This window comes from Leuciscus leuciscus (genome assembly GCF_965113295.1).
Source record: "Leuciscus leuciscus genome assembly, chromosome: 23".
NCBI classification, from domain to species: Eukaryota; Metazoa; Chordata; class Actinopteri; order Cypriniformes; family Leuciscidae; genus Leuciscus; species Leuciscus leuciscus.
Window position 1 is genome coordinate 32,050,768 of NC_138747.1, and position 25,247 is coordinate 32,076,014.

The 25,247-nt window shown below is 40.8% G+C and overlaps 1 protein-coding gene across 2 annotated transcripts in view; it reads left to right on the forward strand.

Annotated features, from left to right (window-relative positions):
- The window catches only part of iars1 (isoleucyl-tRNA synthetase 1), a 107,216-nt gene that overhangs the window by 70,814 nt on the left and 11,155 nt on the right, over positions 1 to 25,247 (forward strand). For both annotated transcript variants that reach the window (XM_082156372.1, XM_082156371.1), the window contains exons 26-30: positions 245 to 419; positions 2,121 to 2,233; positions 3,642 to 3,737; positions 8,425 to 8,601; positions 13,984 to 14,104. In XM_082156372.1, coding sequence (XP_082012498.1) covers positions 245 to 419; positions 2,121 to 2,233; positions 3,642 to 3,737; positions 8,425 to 8,601; positions 13,984 to 14,104 — 682 coding nt within the window. The remainder of the gene's footprint in view (positions 1 to 244; positions 420 to 2,120; positions 2,234 to 3,641; positions 3,738 to 8,424; positions 8,602 to 13,983; positions 14,105 to 25,247) is intronic.

Genomic DNA, 25,247 nt, shown 5'->3' on the forward strand with positions numbered 1-25,247 from the left:
ATAATATGATGACACATGCAAGTGTCTGATTAGTGGTAGTGTAAAGCCACAATATCAACAATACAGTGTTGTTTTCAATTTTTTTTCAAAGTAGCGGTTTTGGAGATACGAGGTTTCTGCCTGACGATGACGATATCTAACCCTTGCACTTTGATTAAATGATTAAATGTAAATTTTTTGCAGTTAAATTACATCTTGTTGTAAAACTTGTCAATCTCACAGCAGCATGACGTGTTTTCTCCAGGAGTTGAACGTTCGCCAGCTCACGCTGTCCTCCGACAAGGACAGATACGGCATTCGTCTGAGAGCTGAACCCGATCACATGGTTCTGGGCAAACGCCTGAAGGGAGCGTTTAAATCTGTGACTGCATCCATCAAAGACCTGAAGAGTGAAGAGCTGGAGGCCTTCCAGAGGACAGGTACCACTTACTGTCAATCACTCACTCACTCACTCACTCACTCACTCACTCACTCACTCACTCACTCACTCACTCACTCACTCACTCACTCACTCACTCACTGTCACACACTCACTCACTCACTCACTCACTGTCACTCACTCACTCACTCACTCACTCACTCACTCACTCACTCACTCACTCACTCACTGTCACTCACTCACTCACTCACTCACTCACTCACTCACTCACTCACTCACTCACTCACTCACTCACTCACTCACTGTCACTCACACTCACTCACACACTCACTCACTCACTCACTGTCACTCACACACACACACACACTCAGTCAGTCAGTCACTCACTCACTCACTCACTCACTCACTCACTCACTCACACACTCACACACTCACACTCACACACACACACACACACACACACACACACACACACACACACACACACACGCACACGTACACGCACACACACACACACACACACACACACACACACACACTAACTCAGTCACTCACTCACTCACTCACTCACTCTCACACACTCAGTCACTCACACACTCATTCACGCGCTCGCTCGCACACACACACACACACACACACACACACACACACACACACACACACACACACACACACACACACACACACACTCTCTCTCACTCTCTCTCTCTCTCTCTCACTCACACACTCTCACACACACACTCACTCGCTCACACTCTCTTTCTCTCTCTCTCTCTCTCTCTCTCTTACTCACTCACTCACTCACTCACTCACTCACTCACACACTTTTTAAATGAATTATACATGCTTTGCAATAAACTAAAAAATATTAAACCAAACAAGTTTATTTCTTTTACTTAAATATATATGATTTTCAATAAACTATACATTTAATTCAACCTTTTCAAACAGAAAACATGGAATTTGGAAACAATAAATGGTATTTGATAAAAGAAATATAATTTTTGTTCAACTTTTAATAAATTGTTGTTCAGTTGAAGGAGTTTAATTCTTTCAATTAATTAGACAATACATTAGTTACTATTTATTCAAATTTAATTCAACCATTAAAATGAAAAAAAAAAAAAGGATTTGGGAGAAAACCTACTAAGACAAGTAAGATGAACATGTGCTTAAAATGTGGTACAAAATAAATTCTCAGTGCACCAAAAACTTCCTATTTATTGAAAATTATAAATGTACATGAACCTCATGAGCATCAACAGTAGAAGTGGTTTTGATGGTGTAAAGAACGGCGTTGAGCTCTGAAGGGACTCGATCTCTGCTCTCTGTTCTCGAGAGGCTGTTCTCTGGCTCTGATGTGGCTCTGGTTACTGTACCTGTTGGAGAAGAGCTAAACCAGCCGTGCAAATCTCACATTAGAGTGCGAAGATCTGATAGTCGTGTTCAACGCTCCCCTTTCTGAAGCATTTTCATGCCTTTTATATGTAACACTGCCGCTGGAATGAGCGCTCCGCTCAGTGTTGATATAAAAGGCTGGATAAGACTGAGAAATCGTGGTGAAGTAGATGAGATGTGAACAGTTATTATAACAACAGAAACCTATTCATGCAGAAATTTCCTCTTTAAAAAACAAAACAAAACATATTGCCACCATCCACGATACATATTGTTGCATTTTTGTATTGCGATATATTGTGAGCTGATGTATTGTTACACCCCAGTGTCTGTTCCTCTGCAGGATCTATCGTTGTGGATGGTCATGAACTGCGTGAGGAAGATCTGCGTCTGATGTACATCTTCGATCAGACCTCAGGAACTCCGTCTCAGTACGAGGCCCATTCAGACGCGCAGGTGCTCACTCTGCTTTCAGTTTTATATAGCACAGTTAGTTCACCCAAAAATCTGTCAGTAATTACTCACCCTCAACCCCGTAAGACTTTCGTTCATCTTCAGGACACATATTAAGATATTCTTGCTCTATTGGCCGACGCTGGTCATGTGTGTGATGTGTGTGATGCTGGCCAATAGTGAGCCTCCGTTCTGACTTACAACCCAGAAGCGCTGCGCTGTTACACTACGTGAACTGAGTCAGAGAAACACAGAAGAAAATCAAGAGTTGAATAAAGTTGGTATTTTTGTTGTTTTTTGCGCACAAAAAGTATTCTCACTGCTTGATAAACTTAAGGTTGAGCCACTGTAGTCACTTGGACTATTTTAAACATTGTCTTTACTAACTTTCTGGGCCGGCAAGTTTCAGTAACAGAGAAGCCTATGGAGGAGTGAGACAGCTCTCAGATTTAATCAAAATATCTTAGTTTCAAACTTTCATTTTTGGGTGAACTAACCCTTTAACACCCAGTCATGCTTGAAATAAAATACCGTCATATACCGTGAAACTGGTATAATTTTGACAAATACCGTGATATACATTTTTGGTCATACCGCCCAGCACTACTTATTAGGGCTTTGACTTTTGCCCAAAAATCATATTCGCAGTTCGTTTGTTTATTAATATTAATATTCGAATATTTATTAATAATATTTTGACCATTAAAATGCCTTCAGTAAGACCTATATTGGTATCGAACTTAAGTTGTATATGTTCTGTCCACCAGAGGGCAGTGTATCAGTCAATGTCAATAGGCAGGCAATGATGTTTTCAGAAGAAAAACACACTGTCACGACTGTTTGTTTTTTTTTTATAAAAAAATTGACTTTATCCTTACTCGTGATTTTTCCCTGTTTCTTTGGTAACCGAAAGTAGCGCCACACGTTGCTTCTCAAATTATCAGGAGTGTAGATTTCGAACTCCTCGCCAGGCGTGGTTGTTGTAGGCGTTGGCGCAGCCATTGTTTTGGTATACAAAATAGGCGCTAACCAGGACGCTAACGTCAGCCCAGATGACCAATAATAGCCTTGCTAATGAGCTCGCGATTCACAACTTCACCAGGCGTGAAAAAGCCTCGGAATCTGAATTGAAAACAACGTTTACAAAAAATAATTCCCATAACAGGTTAGAATATTAAAGGCTGCCTAATATTCGTTCGAATATCATTCTTTTTTTTAAATATTCGAATTATATTCGAATAACGAAATTCGGAGTCAAAGCCCTATTACTTATGCATAATTCTATACCGTACAGCCGTTTCAATGAGCTTAGAAGCGGCGTAACAGTCATATTTTTCTGTCAGACTTGATCATCTTACAGAACAATCTGTACTCATCCTGTCCTGAAGTGATCAGACGTTTGTCTTCACAGGTGCTGGTTCTGCTCGACGTCACGCCGGATCAGTCCATGGTGGATGAAGGAGTGGCCCGTGAGGTCATCAACCGCATCCAGAAGCTGCGCAAGAAGGTGAGGACCTGAGGTCAAGCATCTCTGAAGAATGGGTGGCTCTTCTGGTTTGGGGAACTTCCATTCAAAAAGACTGAAACTAATCATTTCAAATCATAAGACCGCCGTATTAATAAAGCTTATCTGTCAGTTTCCCTTCATGTGTTATTTCCAGACATCATGAGAATAACGTAACACTTGGTATTTTAACGTGACAAAATAACAAAAATATCGGTAACACTTTATAATAACTGCATGCTATTAATCATTAGTTAAGCATTACTAAACAGTTAATTCATCATTTATAAAGCATTAATAGACATTAATAAGCAGTTTATAAATACAGTTATAAAGGCTTTGTTCTTGATTTATAAGCATATCTATAATGTGTTTAATAATTGTTTTTTCATACTTTATTAATGATCAATTTATCATTTCTAAATTAAGTATTGCATTATTTACAAGCTAGGTGTTGTCATTGATTCATAAGATCACTTAGAAAGTGTAAGTAGATATAGTAAATGCAGGGAGTTATAAAGCGTTTAGTAGTGGTCAGTTCACTATGTGTGTGAGCTAATCTAAAGTGAGGACTAGTTATGCCTTATAAAGCATTTATAAAGGAGATTTAAAGACTCAGTATCTTCTAAACAGAAAAAGGAAACAAACACACACAGCGATACAGAACATAAACATATTTAACAGCCTTTAAATCTCCTTTATAAATGTTTTATAAGGCATAACTAGTCCTCACTTTAGATTAGCTCACACACATAGTTCACTGACCACTACTAAATGCTTTATAACTACCTGAATTAACCCTGAATTACAGTAGAAATACATGTTAATAAAGCATTTATTAACACACTAAGTAACTATTACTATATGTTTGAATAATAATATGTATTTAAACAGTTTATTCATAATTTACTTACACTTTCTAAGTGATCTTATGAACCAGTGACAACTCTTAAATAACCGGTTTGTAAATAATGCAATACTTCATTTAGAAATGATAAATTGATCATTTAATAAAGTATGAAAATACAATTATTAAACTCATTATAGATATGCTTATAAATCAAGAACAAAGCATTTATAACTGCATTTATAAACTGCTTATTAATGTCTATTAAAGCTTTATAAATGACGAATTAACTGTTTGCTAATGCTTAACTAATGATTAATAGCGTGCAGTTATTATAAAGTGTTACCAAAATATCTACTATGGCACCTACTGGATTCTTTTCCTCATGATTATTTAATTTTTTCCCTTTGCATTCCACTGTAATAGAATTACAATATACATATACTGCACATTTGTGGTCTGTTCTCCCGATTTAATTGACGAAATATCCCATTAATAATTCACTGGAATGCTCAAAGAATCTCTCGTTTTTTTGTCCTCAAATCCTCACGTCTCTTTCCAGGTTTGTTTTCACAAATACAGTCTTTCAAAATGAAGGAAATCACTTTCAAAGTAGTTAGCTATCACGCAATGCTGAAGTTTTTGGTTAAGGCAACGTATTTTAGATAATTACAAAAGTGATATTTAACCCGTCCGTTATTTCTGTATAAAGAATCACTCTTTGTGGTTATTCATGTTGAAAGTACCTTGTTGATGCTTTTACACCTTTAAATGTCCTTTTAGTGTTCGATGGTTGAAGGGTGAGTAGAATAGTCATCTCATTGTACCCAGTTAAAAAAACCTGTATTATTGTGTTCATAGAGCGAGCCTACGCCTGAAGGTGAGGACACATGGGCCAGTTTCATAAACCTCTAAGACTAGTCTTACAAGTTAGACATCATTTTTTTTATTTAAGACTGTTCATAGCTTTTTCTTAGTTAATTTTCTTTTTTATATCAGTTTCATAAAAACGTAGATTGGCCTAATTTGATACCGTAAAGTAAGACTGCTCCTGACTAACTGAAGATGACGGAAAAACACACGGAGAGCATCAGCTTTCGCTTCTACTCTGGCACGCTGTTTGTGTCACAACCAAACTTGGGTCTCCAGCCGACAAAAGGCTAGTGCGCTTCCCATAATGTTTACGCATTCGGTCAGTAGATGAAGAGAACTGTGGCTGTTCAATCACATTCGATCACATGAGCATTTACACTAGGAAAGCATCTGGTCGAATGCGTTCTCGACGACCTCTGGAAGTGGCTGCAAGTGGACGAGCACTAAACATTTTAGACCCCGTTTACACCTGTGTTTAGCGTCAACTCTTGTAATGCGATCGACCAAAATGCTTCCTAATACCAGCTGTAATCAGGGCCAAAGATTTGAGCGGCCTGACTAGAAATTCTCGCCCGAAATTTTCGCACGTTAAAAAAAATGTATAACCTCACGTTGTGTCAGTCATGTTTACACACTACCTCCGAAACTTCCGGCCGTCATGAAAGAATTCGGATCTGGCTCAATTTTCTGCGTTTTTCGCATCCGTAACAAGCATTCAGAGCCACTGTACGAGCGGACACCAAAACCCAGAACTGTTCAGGATCAACAGCTTCATGAAAATTGGTGGTCTTCTTTTTAATATGTGGCTCCAGTGTCTCTAGCAAAGCATAAAAACTGAGCCACCGATATCCTGAAGTATATTACCTCTACGCAATCTCAGGATTGGATGGACCCAATATTTCCTCCTCTTTCTCTTTTTAAGAAGAGAGAGGACAACAAAATCATCCTCACTTCTTGAAGACTCCATTTTGTATTGTTTATAACAGATTAACTGATACGCATCGGATTCAATGTCCAGGGTTTCTGTGCGTGACCAATTTTAGGATGACGAATGCGAAGAAACGCACACGAAAGTGTCCAAGGACCTCGACTCAACCAATGGTTTGTGCTTTTGGCGGGACTAATTTTAAAACCCATGTGTTGATTTTTGCAGCTCTGTTCTCACTGGTTTTCTCCAGAGGAGCGTTAAGTCAGTAGATATTTTGGTGAAGGTTGAAGTCTTATTTCTGTTGTGTGTTTCCACACCTCTGACGTCTCCTCCCGTCATGTGTCTGTCTCTCTCTCTCTCTCTCTCTCTCTCTCTCTATCCTCTCTTTCCTCTCTCTCTCTCTATCCTCTCTTTCTCTCTCTCTCTCTCTCTATCCTCTCTTTCTCTCTCTCTCTCTCTCTATCCTCTCTCTCTCTATCCTCTCTTTCCTCTCTCTCTCTCTATCCTCTCTTTCTCTCTCTCTCTCTCTCTATCCTCTCTCTCTCTCTCTCTCTCTCTCTCTCTCTCTCTCTCTCTCTATCCTCTCTTTCCTCTCTCTCTCTCTATCCTCTCTTTCTCTCTCTCTCTCTCTCTATCCTCTCTTTCTCTCTCTCTCTCTCTCTCTCTCTCTCTCTCTCCCCTCTCTCTCTCTCTCTCTCTATCCTCTCTCTCTCTATCCTCTCTTTCTTTCTCTCTCTCTCTCTCTCTCTCTCTCTCTCTCTCTCTCTCGGGGTCAAGCTCACTTGTTTTTCCCAGACTCATGAGAGATGCTATTTGGACAATCTTTCCACCCCAGAGTTCTGCATGCGTTGAGCAATTGTTCGGTCTTAATAAAGCTTAAAGACAAACAGTGCTTTGAAGTTGTGTTGAAATCAGTAAAGTAAGACAGATTTCCTTTCTTCACCCCCCCACCACCCCCCTTGTCCTCCTTTTTTTCTTAATAAACAAGCGTTTTTTCCATGTGAGGGGGAAGGGCTCGTGGACGCCCGCCAGGACCGAATTCCTCTCTTATTGAAAGTCAGAAAAAAAATCGGAGGGAATTTTCCATGGGAGGGAATTAATTTTTCAGCGTTTGCTGAGATGAGAGTTGGTAACCAGGGAGGGTTCATGGAAAAGCAGAAGCTATTGTGGGGTTTTTTTTCTCGTTGTTCAAAGGTACCGAATGCCCAAGGCCATATTTTCCACAACAAGCCGTTTGTTTTCTCGTAGCGTCTGCTTTGGGAAAATGATTAGCACTTGCTGGCATTTCCCAGTACACGTCTTTGAAATGAAGGCAGATTAAATGAGCTTTTCGTCATCACTGAGAAACTCAAGAGTAATTAATGTTCACTGAAAGGAGGTGCTGATCTCTCAGAAAAATGTAACTAAATAATGTATAATATTGAGCATCATTCCTAGGGGTGTAACAATATATCGTGTCATTATATATCGCAATACAAAACTGCAACAGTACGTATCGTGGATAGTGACGATATGTATCGTGTATAGATCACCCAAAATGAGTTTTAGTGTCAGGAGGACTACATTAAACTACTATATATAATGTTGAGTATAATGTATAATAATGCAATGGTGGAATATGTGTGTGTCCTGATAATGCCAAATGTCTGATGTTAGCAGTAAAAGCGTCCTACATTATTATTAATATGTCTAGTCAGTGACAGTGAAAGCATATTCATCTACAATAATTCAGTATTTTCAGCTTCAGAATCATGAATATTGTTATTCTGGTGTCTCTATTGTCCTGTGCTTTGGGTTTCAGCACCAAGTCCAAGACTATTCATTTACACACACAATGTAACACCAAATTTAGCATTTTAATCAACAGTAAATTTTTTTGTTTACCTTTTATCATATGTCTTGGAGTATCACATTAATATCATGAGTTCAGTATCTGTATATGTATCAAATCGTGACATGAGGGTATCGTTACACCCCTACTTATTACTGGTGACTGTACTCCTGCATATGAGGCGGTAATGTGTCCAAACTTGTTGTCTCAGGGTCATCTGGTCCCGTCGGATGAGATCACGGTGTACTACAGCAGTCAGCCGGCTGGGGAATACCTGGATCAAGTCATCCAAGCACACACGGACTTCATCTTGGCCACGACTAAAGCTCCTCTCAAGCCCTATCCAGTGGCCCAGAATGCCAGTGTGATCGTCCAGGAGAAAACTCAGGTACTGAACTCAAGAGATGTGCTTATTCTTCTACTGATGCCCTGATACCAACATTTGATATATACTAGGTAGGGATGCACTGATGTATCAGCCATTAATCGGTATCGTCCGATAAAAGCAATTCTTTTTTACTATTGGCCATCGGCAGATTGTTTAAAAACAGCCGATAATCAGGGCCGATTATATCCTAGTAAAGCAATGTGTAATATGAGAAAATACCATACAATGCATAAAGTTTTTCTGCCTCTGTTGTTAAATATGGTCTTATATGCCTAAAGTTGACCAAATTGAATGTAATAATATTGGCTACCTTTTTAGCATGCTTTTGAAATGACAACTGAGAATCTAAAAGTAGGGGTGGAACGGTACACAGAAGTCACAGTTCGGTCAGACATCACGGTTCGGTACGAGTTCAGTACAATGGAGGGAAAAGCAAAACAGAAATGCAGAAGGCTTGTGCATGTCTCAGGCTGTTCCACCAAAGGAAAATAAATTACTTAAGCCTTGTATTTTTTAAATAAGTTTTATTAATAAAGTAAAGGCATAGAACCAGTTTATTTGTAGTGCATTGACAATAGTTTTAAATAATTCAGTTTATTAATTAAATTAATAAAAAGACAAAAAGACCTTGAGACAGAGTCCTGCACGGGTCCATTTTTGGAGACCCGCCCCCGCCCGTACCCGCAAAGTTCAGCACCAGATCCGACCCGTCACCCGTGATAATATCAAAATTAAATCCGCACCCGCCCAGACCCGTTAATATTTGGCCCGTTACCCGACCCGTGCCCGCGATAAACCACACAGGTGACGCGTTCATGTAAGGGTGCGCTGCCAATAACGCACCTAAAAGCTGTCACAAAGAACTGGGAAAAGTAATGATTATTAATAGGCCTGTCAAATATATCAATGAGACATTTCAATTGTTTATTAATAAGCAAGTGTTTTCTGTGTCAAAGATGACGATGCTGACTCGCGATCTTCACAGTAGCCTAGTGAACGCGCCAGAGAGAAATGCACATTTCATACGGATTATAAGCAGAGAACAGTCTGTTTTCTTTCGTTTTGAATTGTTTTGTTTAAAAGTACACATTTCATGCTTTCTATTTCTCAGGTCTGTGAGGCAAGTAGCTTATACGATGAGTTTCGGTTCATTTAAGAGACGATCAGTTCACGCGCGGGTGCCTCCGGCCGTGTCCTGATTATATTGCCTGCCTGCTATATTCTTATTTATTAAATCCATGAATTTGGTAGATGAAACATTGATTAAAATTAAGATACAATTAATACAAAACGAAATTCACTTTAAAGAAAGGCTTAACAAACTTAATGAAGTGGTCAAAATCATGTCTGCCCACTCCATTTGTCTCACGATATTCGGGATCATCTTATCTTATTCATGCTTTTCACTTTTCATATAATCAACATGAAATAATTTTTTTTAAAGTATATTATTTTATTTAAACATGAATATGAAACTAAATCGTTTTTTAATGACTGGGCTACAACACATAGGCCTATTAGCCTACAGTACAGAGAAATTTAATGTCGCAACTTGGTCGGACTAAAAGGGGAGAAAAAAATAAAATTGGGTCGGTCCTAAATTGACAGGGTCGGTCGGGTTACGGCAAACAATACTATTTTTACTAAAACACATTTGCGTATGTGTAATGCTGGTAATTTAGACATTCGAAATATTGCACATATTTTTCATCCGCTACCCGCCCGCAAGGAGTTCATTATCCGCCCGCGTCCCCGCCCGTGAATTTTAGGAATGTCACAATCCACCCGTTTTAGCCACTTTTATGCGGGTACCCGCGGATACCCGCGGGTACCCGACCCGTTGCAGGACTCTGCCTTGAGATATGTTTGGTAATTGTACCTGAATGAATTGAAAATTAATTTTCTACATTTGAGATTAATATATTTGTTTTCCTTAAAATTTTAATTAACAGTAACTTAAAGGAGAACTTGGTAACTTTTTTAACTTAATAAAACTGTCTAGAAATCATTTGGATGGTTAAACAACCTGTTCTGGTGATATTTGTCACTTTCCCCGCTCCCCCCAGCGTTCCCAGGCGGAAAACCAACCTTGCAACTTGCAACACTACCGTCCCGGCAAGTTAGAAATTGGAAGTCTCGTGAGAAGCGAGAACTAGAACGAGAACGAGCGCGAAACACAAATTGCTTTACGGCAATTCGACATAAACACACACCACACGCATGTATGATGTATTACCAGATGACCCACCTCGGTAGACATAGCTCCACACGATACAGTTAGGCTTGCTCCGATCAAAACAAACGCACATGAGCAGCGGTAGAGAGGGGGAGGAGGCCGCCGCAAGTGAGTTTTTTACGACTGTGTTGTGAAATATACGCCCCCCCCCCCCAGCTGTAGGGGGAGCTCGTGGGGGAAACATGCGACACAAAAGGGAAAATCAGCGAAGAAGTGACAAGAGTTCGCTAGAGTTACCGAGTTCTCCTTTAAACACTTTGCAGTTTTAATGATGTCCTGTATAAACAAAATGTATGTTTTTATGTTTCCACTGTTCGATCGCGCCCGCGCCTCTCTCACACACACACACACTCACATACACGCACGCACACACACACACACACACACACACACTCACACAAATATAAGTAAACACTTTGCGACTTTTCGATCGCGCCCGCGCCTCTCTCTCTCTCTCTCTCTCTCTCTCTCTCTCTCTCTCTCTCTCTCTCTCTCTCACACTCACACACACACACACACACACACTCTCTCTCTCTCTCTCTCTCACACACACACACACACACACACAAATATAAGTAAACACTTTGCGACTTTTCGATCGCGCCCGCGCCTCCCTCTCTCTCTCTCTCTCTCTCTCTCTCTCTCTCACACACACACTCACACTCACACTCACACACACACACACAAACAACATATTCCAGCATTGCAATCTTTACATCGCAGCCTGCTTCAGAGCTCAGGCGGAGCTACAGATTAGGTTTCCCGAAAGAACCCGCGTATCTAACAGTAGTTCCGCACTACATTAATTAATTTGCACGCAAGTTTTATTTATTTTTATACCATGTATTCTCCTTTTAAATGTATGCACTGAACCGTGACGCCCGTACCGTTTCGGTTCATTACGAATACATGTACCATTCCACCCTACTCCTAAGTATTTAAAATCAGGAACGACATTCAGCTTTTCTCCTTTAACAAATGCATCAGGATGAGGAATAACCGTACATCTTTGTGAAAAGAACATTCAAACAGTTTTGCTTATGTAAATATGAATTACTTAACCAATCAATATTTGACCCCATGAATCACCCGTAGTTAAAGCCAGGGTTGCCAGGTCCGTGGTTTTCCCCTACATCAAACATTATTTGTAACGCATTGCTTTCTTATTTCTGATAAGAAACCAGTCTCAGCTTTCAAATTGTTAATTTTAATAATTGCTTTTATCGGCCAATACGGATTATTGGCCAATACATTGGTGCATCCCTAATCAGCGTGATTGATATTCAAAATGATAAGCAATGCTGCTTTGTTTACAGTTTGTATATCTGCAGTCCGAGTTGACGAATATGAACTATTGATTCCTGCTGATATTGATAATTAACTTAAATGCGGCTTAGTGGACAGACTCATGTAGTCCTTTCAGTGTGGTCAAGCGCAGCTTTTTAACTGAGATGCAGTGAACTTTCTTTAACTTTCGTAGCCGCTAGTTATTTGACATCGACTTGGTGCGTCACGGCCTTTAAACACAAAAAGAGATATTTTGAAAATTGTGTGTTTTTGTCCATGTTATTAAAGCCATTGAGATTTAAAACAACTCTTTCATTGTATGGACAAAAAAACAATCATTTTCAGACAATTGTTAGATATATTGTCGCACAGCTCTCTTTATAAAGTTGGATATATAGTACATCCTACTTTATTATCTGCATACATACAGTACACTCAAGTAAACCAGTATTTACTGTATATAGATATACAGACTGCTTGATTGTTTATATCAGCGGTGTCAGTGACCGAGAGCCAGAGGCTCCACGAAATATAAGGCTTTAAGATATAATAAACATTAACATCATGATTTTCTGTAAAGCTGCTTTAAAACGGTGTATTGTAAAAAGGCTTATACAAATACATTTAATGTGACCTGACACTTTTCTAAATATCTTTTATGTTTAACTAAAGAAATTGAGTCCTACAGGTTTGATGTAAATTATTTTTGGGTGAGTTATCCCTATAGCACATATAACACAGAACTGCTGAAGAGCTGAGGTCTGACTAAGACATGAACATGTTATATAATGTATGGGTAATGCTCATGTACGTAACGCTACAGCATTCACCATCGGGTCAGAACACAGAGAAATCATCACTGAACTCACACAGCACATGTAGTCCTGAGCGCTAGACATGCATTGTGTGTCTCTGTGAACATGAATATGCTCTAGAACTCTTTATAGATCAAAAATGAATAAAGCATAATACATGAGATGATGCAGACGCAAGCAATAGAATAATAATGGGTTTGCATGAAACGGGAACATTTGCGTCACCACTAATAGAAATACACATGAAGACTGTCATGTACAGGAAGAGAAGAACTGATGAACTATTAATGGTGTTTAAACTCACATTATCATCATGAGTCGGTGTGCATATTTTCATTGCATTCCCAGATTCTTTCTCCAAATGTTCCACAAAACAAACACATTGTGAACTGTGGAAGGAAATAATGATGAAATCAAATCAACACAAGAGAATATAAAAACAATTCTGTTCTAAGTACATTTTTGTCATGTAAACGTGCCCTACATTTAATGTAAAATGTGCCCTGATTATTATTATTATTAATTATATTATTATAGTATATTAAAATTAGTTCTGTCAATCAACTAAATTTTTTTATTAATTGCGCATTTTCTACTGTTAATCGCACTTAACATTAGTTTTTAATATTTCTTTGAGCATAAACCATTTATTCAATCACATATTGGTAAGATATGCCAACATTTTAACCGCTTTACAGTGTTTTTTAAAACACACATTTGTATTGTTATATACACCCAACAATACTTGCATTCAAAACTGTAACTCTGCATTTTCTCTCAAAATATATATCGTCGTCACCGATGCAACGGATCCTCGTTCTGTCCTTCATGGCCTGGAAAACATTTGTATGCCATATTCGAAGGAGCCTCGGAATTGGGACAGTCTTTGTCGTGTCTTTGAGATGCAGTCGTCTTTCGAAGGATGCAGTCTTCTGTTGTGTAACAGCATCTCTAGAAAGGTGCTTTGGTGGGACTGGATCTGGTTGATTTGTGATTTTGTGTGTGTGTGTCTGTGTGTGTGTGTGTGTGTGTGTTGTATGACAGTTGAAAGGCTCGCATCTGGAGTTGACTATCGTGAGAGGATCTGGAGTCTCCAGAGTGTCTCTGAACTCTTCAGCCTGTGCTCACGTCAACCTGAGAGTCACGCTCAAGGACAAGCAGCAAGGTACTCCTCATCCATCACACAATCACAACTGTACACCTCAGTCATCACACAATAACAACTGTACATCTCAGTCATCACACAATCACAACTGTACACCTCAGTCATCACACAATCACAACTGTACTCCTCAGTCATCACACAATCACAACTGTACACCTCAGTCATCACACAATCACAACTGTACTCCTCAGTCATCACACAATCACAACTGTACTCCTCAGTCATCACACAATCACAACTGTACTCCTCATCCATCACACAATCACAACTGTACTCCTCAGTCATCACACAATCACAACTGTACTCCTCATCCATCACACAATCACAACTGTACACCTCAGTCATCACACAATCACAACTGTACACCTCAGTCATCACACAATCACAACTGTACACCTCAGTCATCACACAATCACAACTGTACACCTCAGTCATCACACAATCACAACTGTACTCCTCATCCATCACACAATCACAACTGTACACCTCATCATCACACAATCACAACTGTACTCCTCATCCATCACACAATCACAACTGTACTCCTCAGTCATCACACAATCACAACTGTACTCCTCATCATCACACAATCACAACTGTACTCCTCAGTCATCACACAATCACAACTGTACTCCTCATCCATCACACAATCACAACTGTACACCTCATCATCACACAATCACAACTGTACACCTCAGTCATCACACAATCACAACTGTACTCCTCAGTCATCACACAATCACAACTGTACTCCTCATCATCACACAATCACAACTGTACTCCTCAGTCATCACACAATCACAACTGTACACCTCAGTCATCACACAATCACAACTGTACTCCTCACTCATCACACAGTCACAACTGTACACCTCATCATCACACAATCACAACTGTACTCCTCAGTCATCACACAATCACAACTGTACTCCTCAGTCATCACACAATCACAACTGTACTCCTCATCATCACACAATCACAACTGTACTCCTCAGTCATCACACAATCACAACTGTACACCTCAGTCATCACACAATCACAACTGTACTCCTCACTCATCACACAGTCACAACTGTACACCTCATCATCACACAATCACAACTGTACTCCTCAGTCATCACACAATCACAACTGTACTCCTCATCATCACACAATCACAACTGTACTCCTCAGTCATCACACAATCACAACTGTACACCTCAGTCATCACACAATCACAACTGTACTCCTCACTCATCACACAGTCACAACTGTACACCTCATCATCACACAATCACAACTGTACTCCTCAGTCATCACACAATCACAGCTGTACTCCTCATCCATCACACAATCACAACTGTACTCCTCAGTCATCACACAATCACAACTGTACTCCTCATCATCACACAATCACAACTGTACTCCTCAGTCATCACACAATCACAACTGTACTCCTCAGTCATCACACAATCACAACTGTACTCCTCATCCATCACACAATCACAACTGTACACCTCATCATTACACAATCACAACTGTACTCCTCAGTCATCACACAATCACAACTGTACTCCTCAGTCATCACACAATCACAACTCTACTCCTCAGTCATCACACAATCACAACTGTACTCCTCAGTCATCACACAATAACAACTGTACTCCTCAGTCATCACACAATAACAACTGTACACCTCAGTCATCACACAATAACAACTGTACACCTCAGTCATCACACAATCACAACTGTACTCCTCAGTCATCACACAATAACAACTGTACACCTCAGTCATCACACAATCACAACTGTACTCCTCATCATCACACAATCACAACTGTACTCCTCAGTCATCACACAATCACAACTGTACACCTCAGTCATCACACAATCACAACTGTACTCCTCACTCATCACACAGTCACAACTGTACACCTCATCATCACACAATCACAACTGTACTCCTCAGTCATCACACAATCACAACTGTACTCCTCAGTCATCACACAATCACAACTGTACTCCTCATCATCACACAATCACAACTGTACTCCTCAGTCATCACACAATCACAACTGTACACCTCAGTCATCACACAATCACAACTGTACTCCTCACTCATCACACAGTCACAACTGTACACCTCATCATCACACAATCACAACTGTACTCCTCAGTCATCACACAATCACAACTGTACTCCTCATCATCACACAATCACAACTGTACTCCTCAGTCATCACACAATCACAACTGTACACCTCAGTCATCACACAATCACAACTGTACTCCTCACTCATCACACAGTCACAACTGTACACCTCATCATCACACAATCACAACTGTACTCCTCAGTCATCACACAATCACAGCTGTACTCCTCATCCATCACACAATCACAACTGTACTCCTCAGTCATCACACAATCACAACTGTACTCCTCATCATCACACAATCACAACTGTACTCCTCAGTCATCACACAATCACAACTGTACTCCTCAGTCATCACACAATCACAACTGTACTCCTCATCCATCACACAATCACAACTGTACACCTCATCATTACACAATCACAACTGTACTCCTCAGTCATCACACAATCACAACTCTACTCCTCAGTCATCACACAATCACAACTGTACTCCTCAGTCATCACACAATAACAACTGTACTCCTCAGTCATCACACAATAACAACTGTACACCTCAGTCATCACACAATAACAACTGTACACCTCAGTCATCACACAATCACAACTGTACTCCTCAGTCATCACACAATAACAACTGTACACCTCAGTCATCACACAATCACAACTGTACACCTCAGTCATCACACAATCACAACTGTACACCTCAGTCATCACACAGTCACAACTGTACTCCTCATCATCACACAGTCACAACTGTACTCCTCATCCATCACACAATCACAACTGTACTCCTCATCATCACACAATCACAACTGTACTCCTCAGTCATCACACAGTCACAACTGTACTCCTCATCATCACACAATCACAACTGTACTCCTCATCCATCACACAATCACAACTGTACTCCTCATCATCACACAATCACAACTGTACTCCTCACTCATCACACAGTCACAACTGTACACCTCATCCATCACACAATCACAACTGTACTCCTCAGTCATCACACAATAACAACTGTACTCCTCAGTCATCACACAATAACAACTGTACTCCTCAGTCATCACACAATAACAACTGTACTCCTCAGTCATCACACAATAACAACTGTACTCCTCAGTCATCACACAATAACAACTGTACTCCTCAGTCATCACACAATAACAACTGTACACCTCAGTCATCACACAATCACAACTGTACTCCTCAGTCATCACACAGTCACAACTGTACTCCTCATCATCACACAATCACAACTGTACTCCTCATCCATCACACAATCACAACTGTACTCCTCATCATCACACAATCACAACTGTACTCCTCACTCATCACACAGTCACAACTGTACACCTCAGTCATCACACAATCACAACTGTACACCTCAGTCATCACACAGTCACAACTGTACTCCTCATCATCACACAGTCACAACTGTACTCCTCATCATCACACAATCACAACTGTACTCCTCAGTCATCACACAGTCACAACTGTACTCCTCATCATCACACAATCACAACTGTACTCCTCATCCATCACACAATCACAACTGTACTCCTCATCATCACACAATCACAACTGTACTCCTCACTCATCACACAGTCACAACTGTACACCTCATCATCACACAATCACAACTGTACTCCTCAGTCATCACACAATCACAACTGTACACTTCAGTCATCACACAATCACAGCTGTACTCCTCATCCATCACACAATCACAACTGTACTCCTCAGTCATCACACAATCACAACTGTACTCCTCATCATCACACAATCACAACTGTACTCCTCAGTCATCACACAATCACAACTGTACTCCTCATCATCACACAATCACAACTGTACACCTCAGTCATCACACAATCACAACTGTACTCCTCATCCATCACACAATCACAACTGTACACCTCATCATTACACAATCACAACTGTACTCCTCAGTCATCACACAATCACAACTGTACTCCTCAGTCATCACACAATCACAACTCTACTCCTCAGTCATCACACAATCACAACTGTACTCCTCAGTCATCACACAATAACAACTGTACTCCTCAGTCATCACACAATAACAACTGTACACCTCAGTCATCACACAATAACAACTGTACACCTCAGTCATCACACAATCACAACTGTACTCCTCAGTCATCACACAATAACAACTGTACACCTCAGTCATCACACAATCACAACTGTACACCTCAGTCATCACACAATCACAACTGTACACCTCAGTCATCACACAGTCACAACTGTACTCCTCATCATCACACAGTCACAACTGTACTCCTCATCCATCACACAATCACAACTGTACTCCTCATCATCACACAGTCACAACTGTACTCCTCATCATCACACAGTCACAACTGTACTCCTCATCATCACACAATCACAACTGTACACCTCAGTCATCACACAGTCACAACTGTACTCCTCAGTCATCACACAATCACAACTGTACTCCTCAGTCATCACACAATCACAACTGTACACCTCAGTCATCACACAGTCACAACTGTACTCCTCAGTCATCACACAATCACAACTGTACTCCTCAGTCATCACACAGTCACAACTGTACTCCTCATCATCACACAGTCACAACTGTACTCCTCATCATCACACAGTCACAACTGTACTCCTCATCCATCACACAATCACAACTGTACTCCTCATCATCACACAGTCACAACTGTACTCCTCATCATCACACAGTCACAACTGTACTCCTCATCCATCACACAATCACAACTGTACTCCTCATCATCACACAATCACAACTGTACTCCTCAGTCATCACACAATCACAACTGTACTCCTCAGTCATCACACAATCACAACTGTACTCCTCATCCATCACACAATCACAACTGTACTCCTCAGTCATCACACAATCACAACTGTACTCCTCAGTCATCACACAATCACAACTGTACTCCTCATCATCACACATCATCACACAATCACAACTGTACTCCTCATCATCACACAATCACAACTGTACTCCTCAGTCATCACACAATCACAACTTTACACCTCAGTCATCACACAATCACAACTGTACTCCTCATCATCACACAATCACAACTGTACACCTCAGTCATCACACAATCACAACTGTACTCCTCAGTCATCACACAATCACAACTGTACTCCTCAGTCATCACACAATCACAACTGTACACCTCAGTCATCACACAATCACAACTGTACACCTCAGTCATCACACAATCACAACTGTACACTTCAGTCATCACACAATCACAACTGTACTCCTCATCCATCACACAATCACAACTGTACTCCTCAGTCATCACACAATCACAACTGTACACTTCAGTCATCACACAATCACAACTGTACTCCTCATCATCACACAATCACAACTGTACTCCTCATCATCACACAATCACAACTGTACTCCTCAGTCATCACACAATCACAACTGTACTCCTCATCCATCACACAATCACAACTGTACTCCTCATCATCACACAATCACAACTGTACTCCTCAGTCATCACACAATCACAACTGTACACCTCATCCATCACACAATCACAACTGTACTCCTCAGTCATCACACAATCACAACTGTACTCCTCATCATCACACAATCACAACTGTACTCCTCAGTCATCACACAATCACAACTGTACTCCTCAGTCATCACACAATCACAACTGTACACCTCATCATCACACAATCACAACTGTACTCCTCACTCATCACACAGTCACAAATGTACACCTCAGTCATCACACAATCACAACTGTACTCCTCATCATCACACAGTCACAACTGTACTCCTCATCCATCACACAATCACAACTGTACTCCTCACTCATCACACAATCACAACTGTACACCTCAGTCATCACACAATCACAACTGTACTCCTCATCATCACACAATCACAACTGTACTCCTCATCATCACACAATCACAACTGTACTCCTCATCCATCACACAATCACAACTGTACTCCTCATCATCACACAATCACAACTGTACTCCTCAGTCATCACACAATCACAACTGTACTCCTCAGTCATCACACAATCACAACTGTACTCCTCAGTCATCACACAATCACAACTGTACTCCTCATCCATCACACAATCACAACTGTACTCCTCATCATCACACAATCACAACTGTACTCCTCAGTCATCACACAATCACAACTGTACTCCTCAGTCATCACACAATCACAACTGTACTCCTCAGTCATCACACAATCACAACTGTACTCCTCAGTCATCACACAATCACAACTGTACTCCTCAGTCATCACACAATCACAACTGTACTCCTCATCATCACACAGTCACAACTGTACTCCTCAGTCATCACACAGTCACAACTGTACTCCTCAGTCATCACACAATCACAACTGTACTCCTCAGTCATCACACAATCACAACTGTACTCCTCAGTCATCACACAGTCACAACTGTACTCCTCATCATCACACAATCACAACTGTACTCCTCAGTCATCACACAATCACAACTGTACACCTCATCATCACACAATCACAACTGTACACCTCATCATCACAGTCATCACACAATCACAACTGTACACCTCATCATCACACAATCACATCTGTACTCCTCAGTCATCACACAATCACAACTGTACTCCTCATCATCACACAATCACAACTGTACTCCTCATCCATCACACAATCACAACTGTACTCCTCATCCATCACACAATCACAACTGTACTCCTCAGTCATCACACAATCACAACTGTACTCCTCATCATCACACAATCACAACTGTACTCCTCATCCATCACACAATCACAACTGTACTCCTCAGTCATCACACAATCACAACTGTACTCCTCATCCATCACACAATCACAACTGTACTCCTCAGTAATCACACAATCACAACTGTACTCCTCATCCATCACACAATCACAACTGTACACCTCACAACTGTACTCCTCATCCATCACACAATCACAACTGTACACCTCATCATCACACAATCACAACTGTACTCCTCATCATCACACAATCACAACTGTACTCCTCATCCATCACACAATCACAACTGTACTCCTCATCATCACACAATCACAACTGTACTCCTCATCATCACACAATCACAACTGTACACCTCATCATCACACAATCACAACTGTACTCCTCATCATCACACAATCACAACTGTACTCCTCACTCATCACACAGTCACAACTGTACTCCTCAGTCATCACACAGTCACAACTGTACTCCTCATCATCACACAATCACAACTGTACTCCTCACTCATCACACAGTCACAACTGTACTCCTCAATCATCACACAATCACAACTGTACTCCTCATCCATCACACAATCACAACTGTACTCCTCAGTCATCACACAATCACAACTGTACTCCTCAGTCATCACACAGTCACAACTGTACTCCTCATCCATCACACAATCACAACTGTACACCTCATCATCACACAATCACAACTGTACTCCTCATCATCACACAATCACAACTGTACTCCTCAGTCATCACACAGTCACAACTGTACTCCTCATCATCACACAGTCACAACTGTACTCCTCATCATCACACAGTCACAACTGTACTCCTCACTCATCACACAATCACAACTGTACTCCTCATCATCACACAATCACAACTGTACACCTCACTCATCACACAGTCACAACTGTACACCTCATCATCACACAATCACAACTGTACTCCTCAGTCATCACACAATCACAACTGTACACCTCATCATCACACAATCACAACTGTACACCTCACTCATCACACAGTCACAACTGTACACCTCAGTCATCACACAATCACAACTGTACACCTCACTCATCACACAGTCACAACTGTACTCCTCAGTCATCACACAATCACAACTGTACTCCTCATCCATCACACAATCACAACTGTACACCTCACTCATCACACAGTCACAACTGTACACCTCATCATCACACAATCACAACTGTACTCCTCACTCATTACACAGTCACAACTGTACACCTCATCATCACACAATCACAACTGTACTCCTCATCCATCACACAATCACAACTGTACTCCTCATCATCACACAATCACAACTGTACTCCTCACTCATCACACAGTCACAACTGTACACCTCATCATCACACAATCACAACTGTACACCTCACTCATCACACAGTCACAACTGTACACCTCATCATCACACAATCACAACTGTACTCCTCATCCATCACACAATCACAACTGTACACCTCACTCATCACACAGTCACAACTGTACTCCTCATCATCACACAATCACAACTGTACTCCTCAGTTATCACACAATCACAACTGTACTCCTCAGTCATCACACAATCACAACTGTACTCCTCATCCATCACACAATCACAACTGTACTCCTCATCCATCACACAATCACAACTGTACACCTCAGTCATCACACAATCACAACTGTACACCTCAGTCATCACACAATCACAACTGTACTCCTCATCCATCACACAGTCACAACTGTACTCCTCATCCATCACACAATCACAACTGTACTCCTCAGTCATCACACAGTCACAACTGTACACCTCATCATCACACAATCACAACTGTACACCTCAGTCATCACACAATCACAACTGTACTCCTCATCCATCACACAATCACAACTGTACTCCTCATCATCACACAATCACAACTGTACTCCTCATCCATCACACAATCACAACTGTACTCCTCAGTCATCACACAATCACAACTGTACTCCTCATCCATCACACAATCACAACTGTACACCTCATTCATCACACAATCACAACTGTACTCCTCATCCATCACACAATCACAACTGTACTCCTCAGTCATCACACAGTCACAACTGTACTCCTCACTCATCACACAATCACAACTGTACTCCTCAGTCATCACACAGTCACAACTGTACTCCTCACTCATCACACAGTCACAACTGTACACCTCAGTCATCACACAATTACAACTGTACTCCTCATCATCACACAATCACAACTGTACTCCTCAGTCATCACACAGTCACAACTGTACTCCTCAGTCATCACACAATTACAACTGTACTCCTCATCATCACACAATCACAACTGTACTCCTCAGTCATCACACAATCACAACTGTACTCATCATCATCACACAATCACAACTGTACTCCTCAGTCATCACACAATCACAACTGTACACCTCACTCATCACACAATCACAACTGTACACCTCATTCATCACACAATCACAACTGTACTCCTCAGTCATCACACAATCACAACTGTACACCTCACTCATCACACAATCACAACTGTACACCTCACTCATCACACAATCACAAATGTACACCTCATTCATCACACAATCACAACTGTACTCCTCATCCATCACACAATCACAACTGTACTCCTCAGTCATCACACAGTCACAACTGTACACCTCATCATCACACAATTACAACTGTACTCCTCATCATCACACAATCACAACTGTACTCCTCAGTCATCACACAATCACAACTGTACTCATCATCATCACACAATCACAACTGTACTCCTCAGTCATCACACAATCACAACTGTACACCTCACTCATCACACAGTCACAACTGTACTCCTCACTCATCACACAATCACAACTGTACTCCTCAGTCATCACACAGTCACAACTGTACTCCTCACTCATCACACAATCACAACTGTACTCCTCAGTCATCACACAGTCACAACTGTACTCCTCACTCATCACGCAGTCACAACTGTACACCTCATCATCACACAATTACAACTGTACTCCTCATCATCACACAATCACAACTGTACTCCTCAGTCATCACACAATCACAACTGTACTCATCATCATCACACAATCACAACTGTACTCCTCAGTCATCACACAATCACAACTGTACACCTCACTCATCACACAATCACAACTGTACACCTCATTCATCACACAATCACAACTGTACTCCTCATCCATCACACAATCACAACTGTACTCCTCAGTCATCACACAGTCACAACTGTACTCCTCACTCATCACACAATCACAACTGTACTCCTCACTCATCACACAGTCACAACTGTACACCTCATCATCACACAATTACAACTGTACTCCTCATCATCACACAATCACAACTGTACTCCTCAGTCATCACACAATCACAACTGTACTCATCATCATCACACAATCACAACTGTACTCCTCAGTCATCACACAATCACAACTGTACACCTCACTCATCACACAGTCACAACTGTACACCTCATCATCACACAATTACAACTGTACTCCTCATCCATCACACAATCACAACTGTACTCCTCATCCATCACACAGTCACAACTGTACTCCTCACTCATCACACAGTCACAACTGTACTCCTCATCATCACACAGTCACAACTGTACTCCTCATCCATCACACAATCACAACTGTACTCCTCAGTCATCACACAATCACAACTGTACTCCTCAGTCATCACACAATCACAACTGTACTCCTCATCCATCACACAATCACAACTGTACTCCTCATCCATCACACAATCACAACTGTACACCTCAGTCATCACACAATCACAACTGTACACCTCAGTCATCACACAATCACAACTGTACTCCTCATCATCACACAATCACAACTGTACTCCTCATCATCACACAATCACAACTGTACTCCTCATCCATCACACAATCACAACAGTCTGAGCTGTCTGGCCAATCAGAGCAGAGTAGCTCACGGAAAGGTGGGATTGAGAGAGATTGATTCAGCTGACGAGTCGTTTGAGAATCATTGAAAAATGTGGTGATGTGCAAATGTATATTATGAGGAAATGAAACAGTTTTTTACCTTTGATGCATGTAAACCTGTTGTAGGAGACTCCACAACAACATTAGGAAACTTTAAAATAGCACTTTAATGTAATTAACCGTTAAGACTATCCAGTGTTATTTTACATGT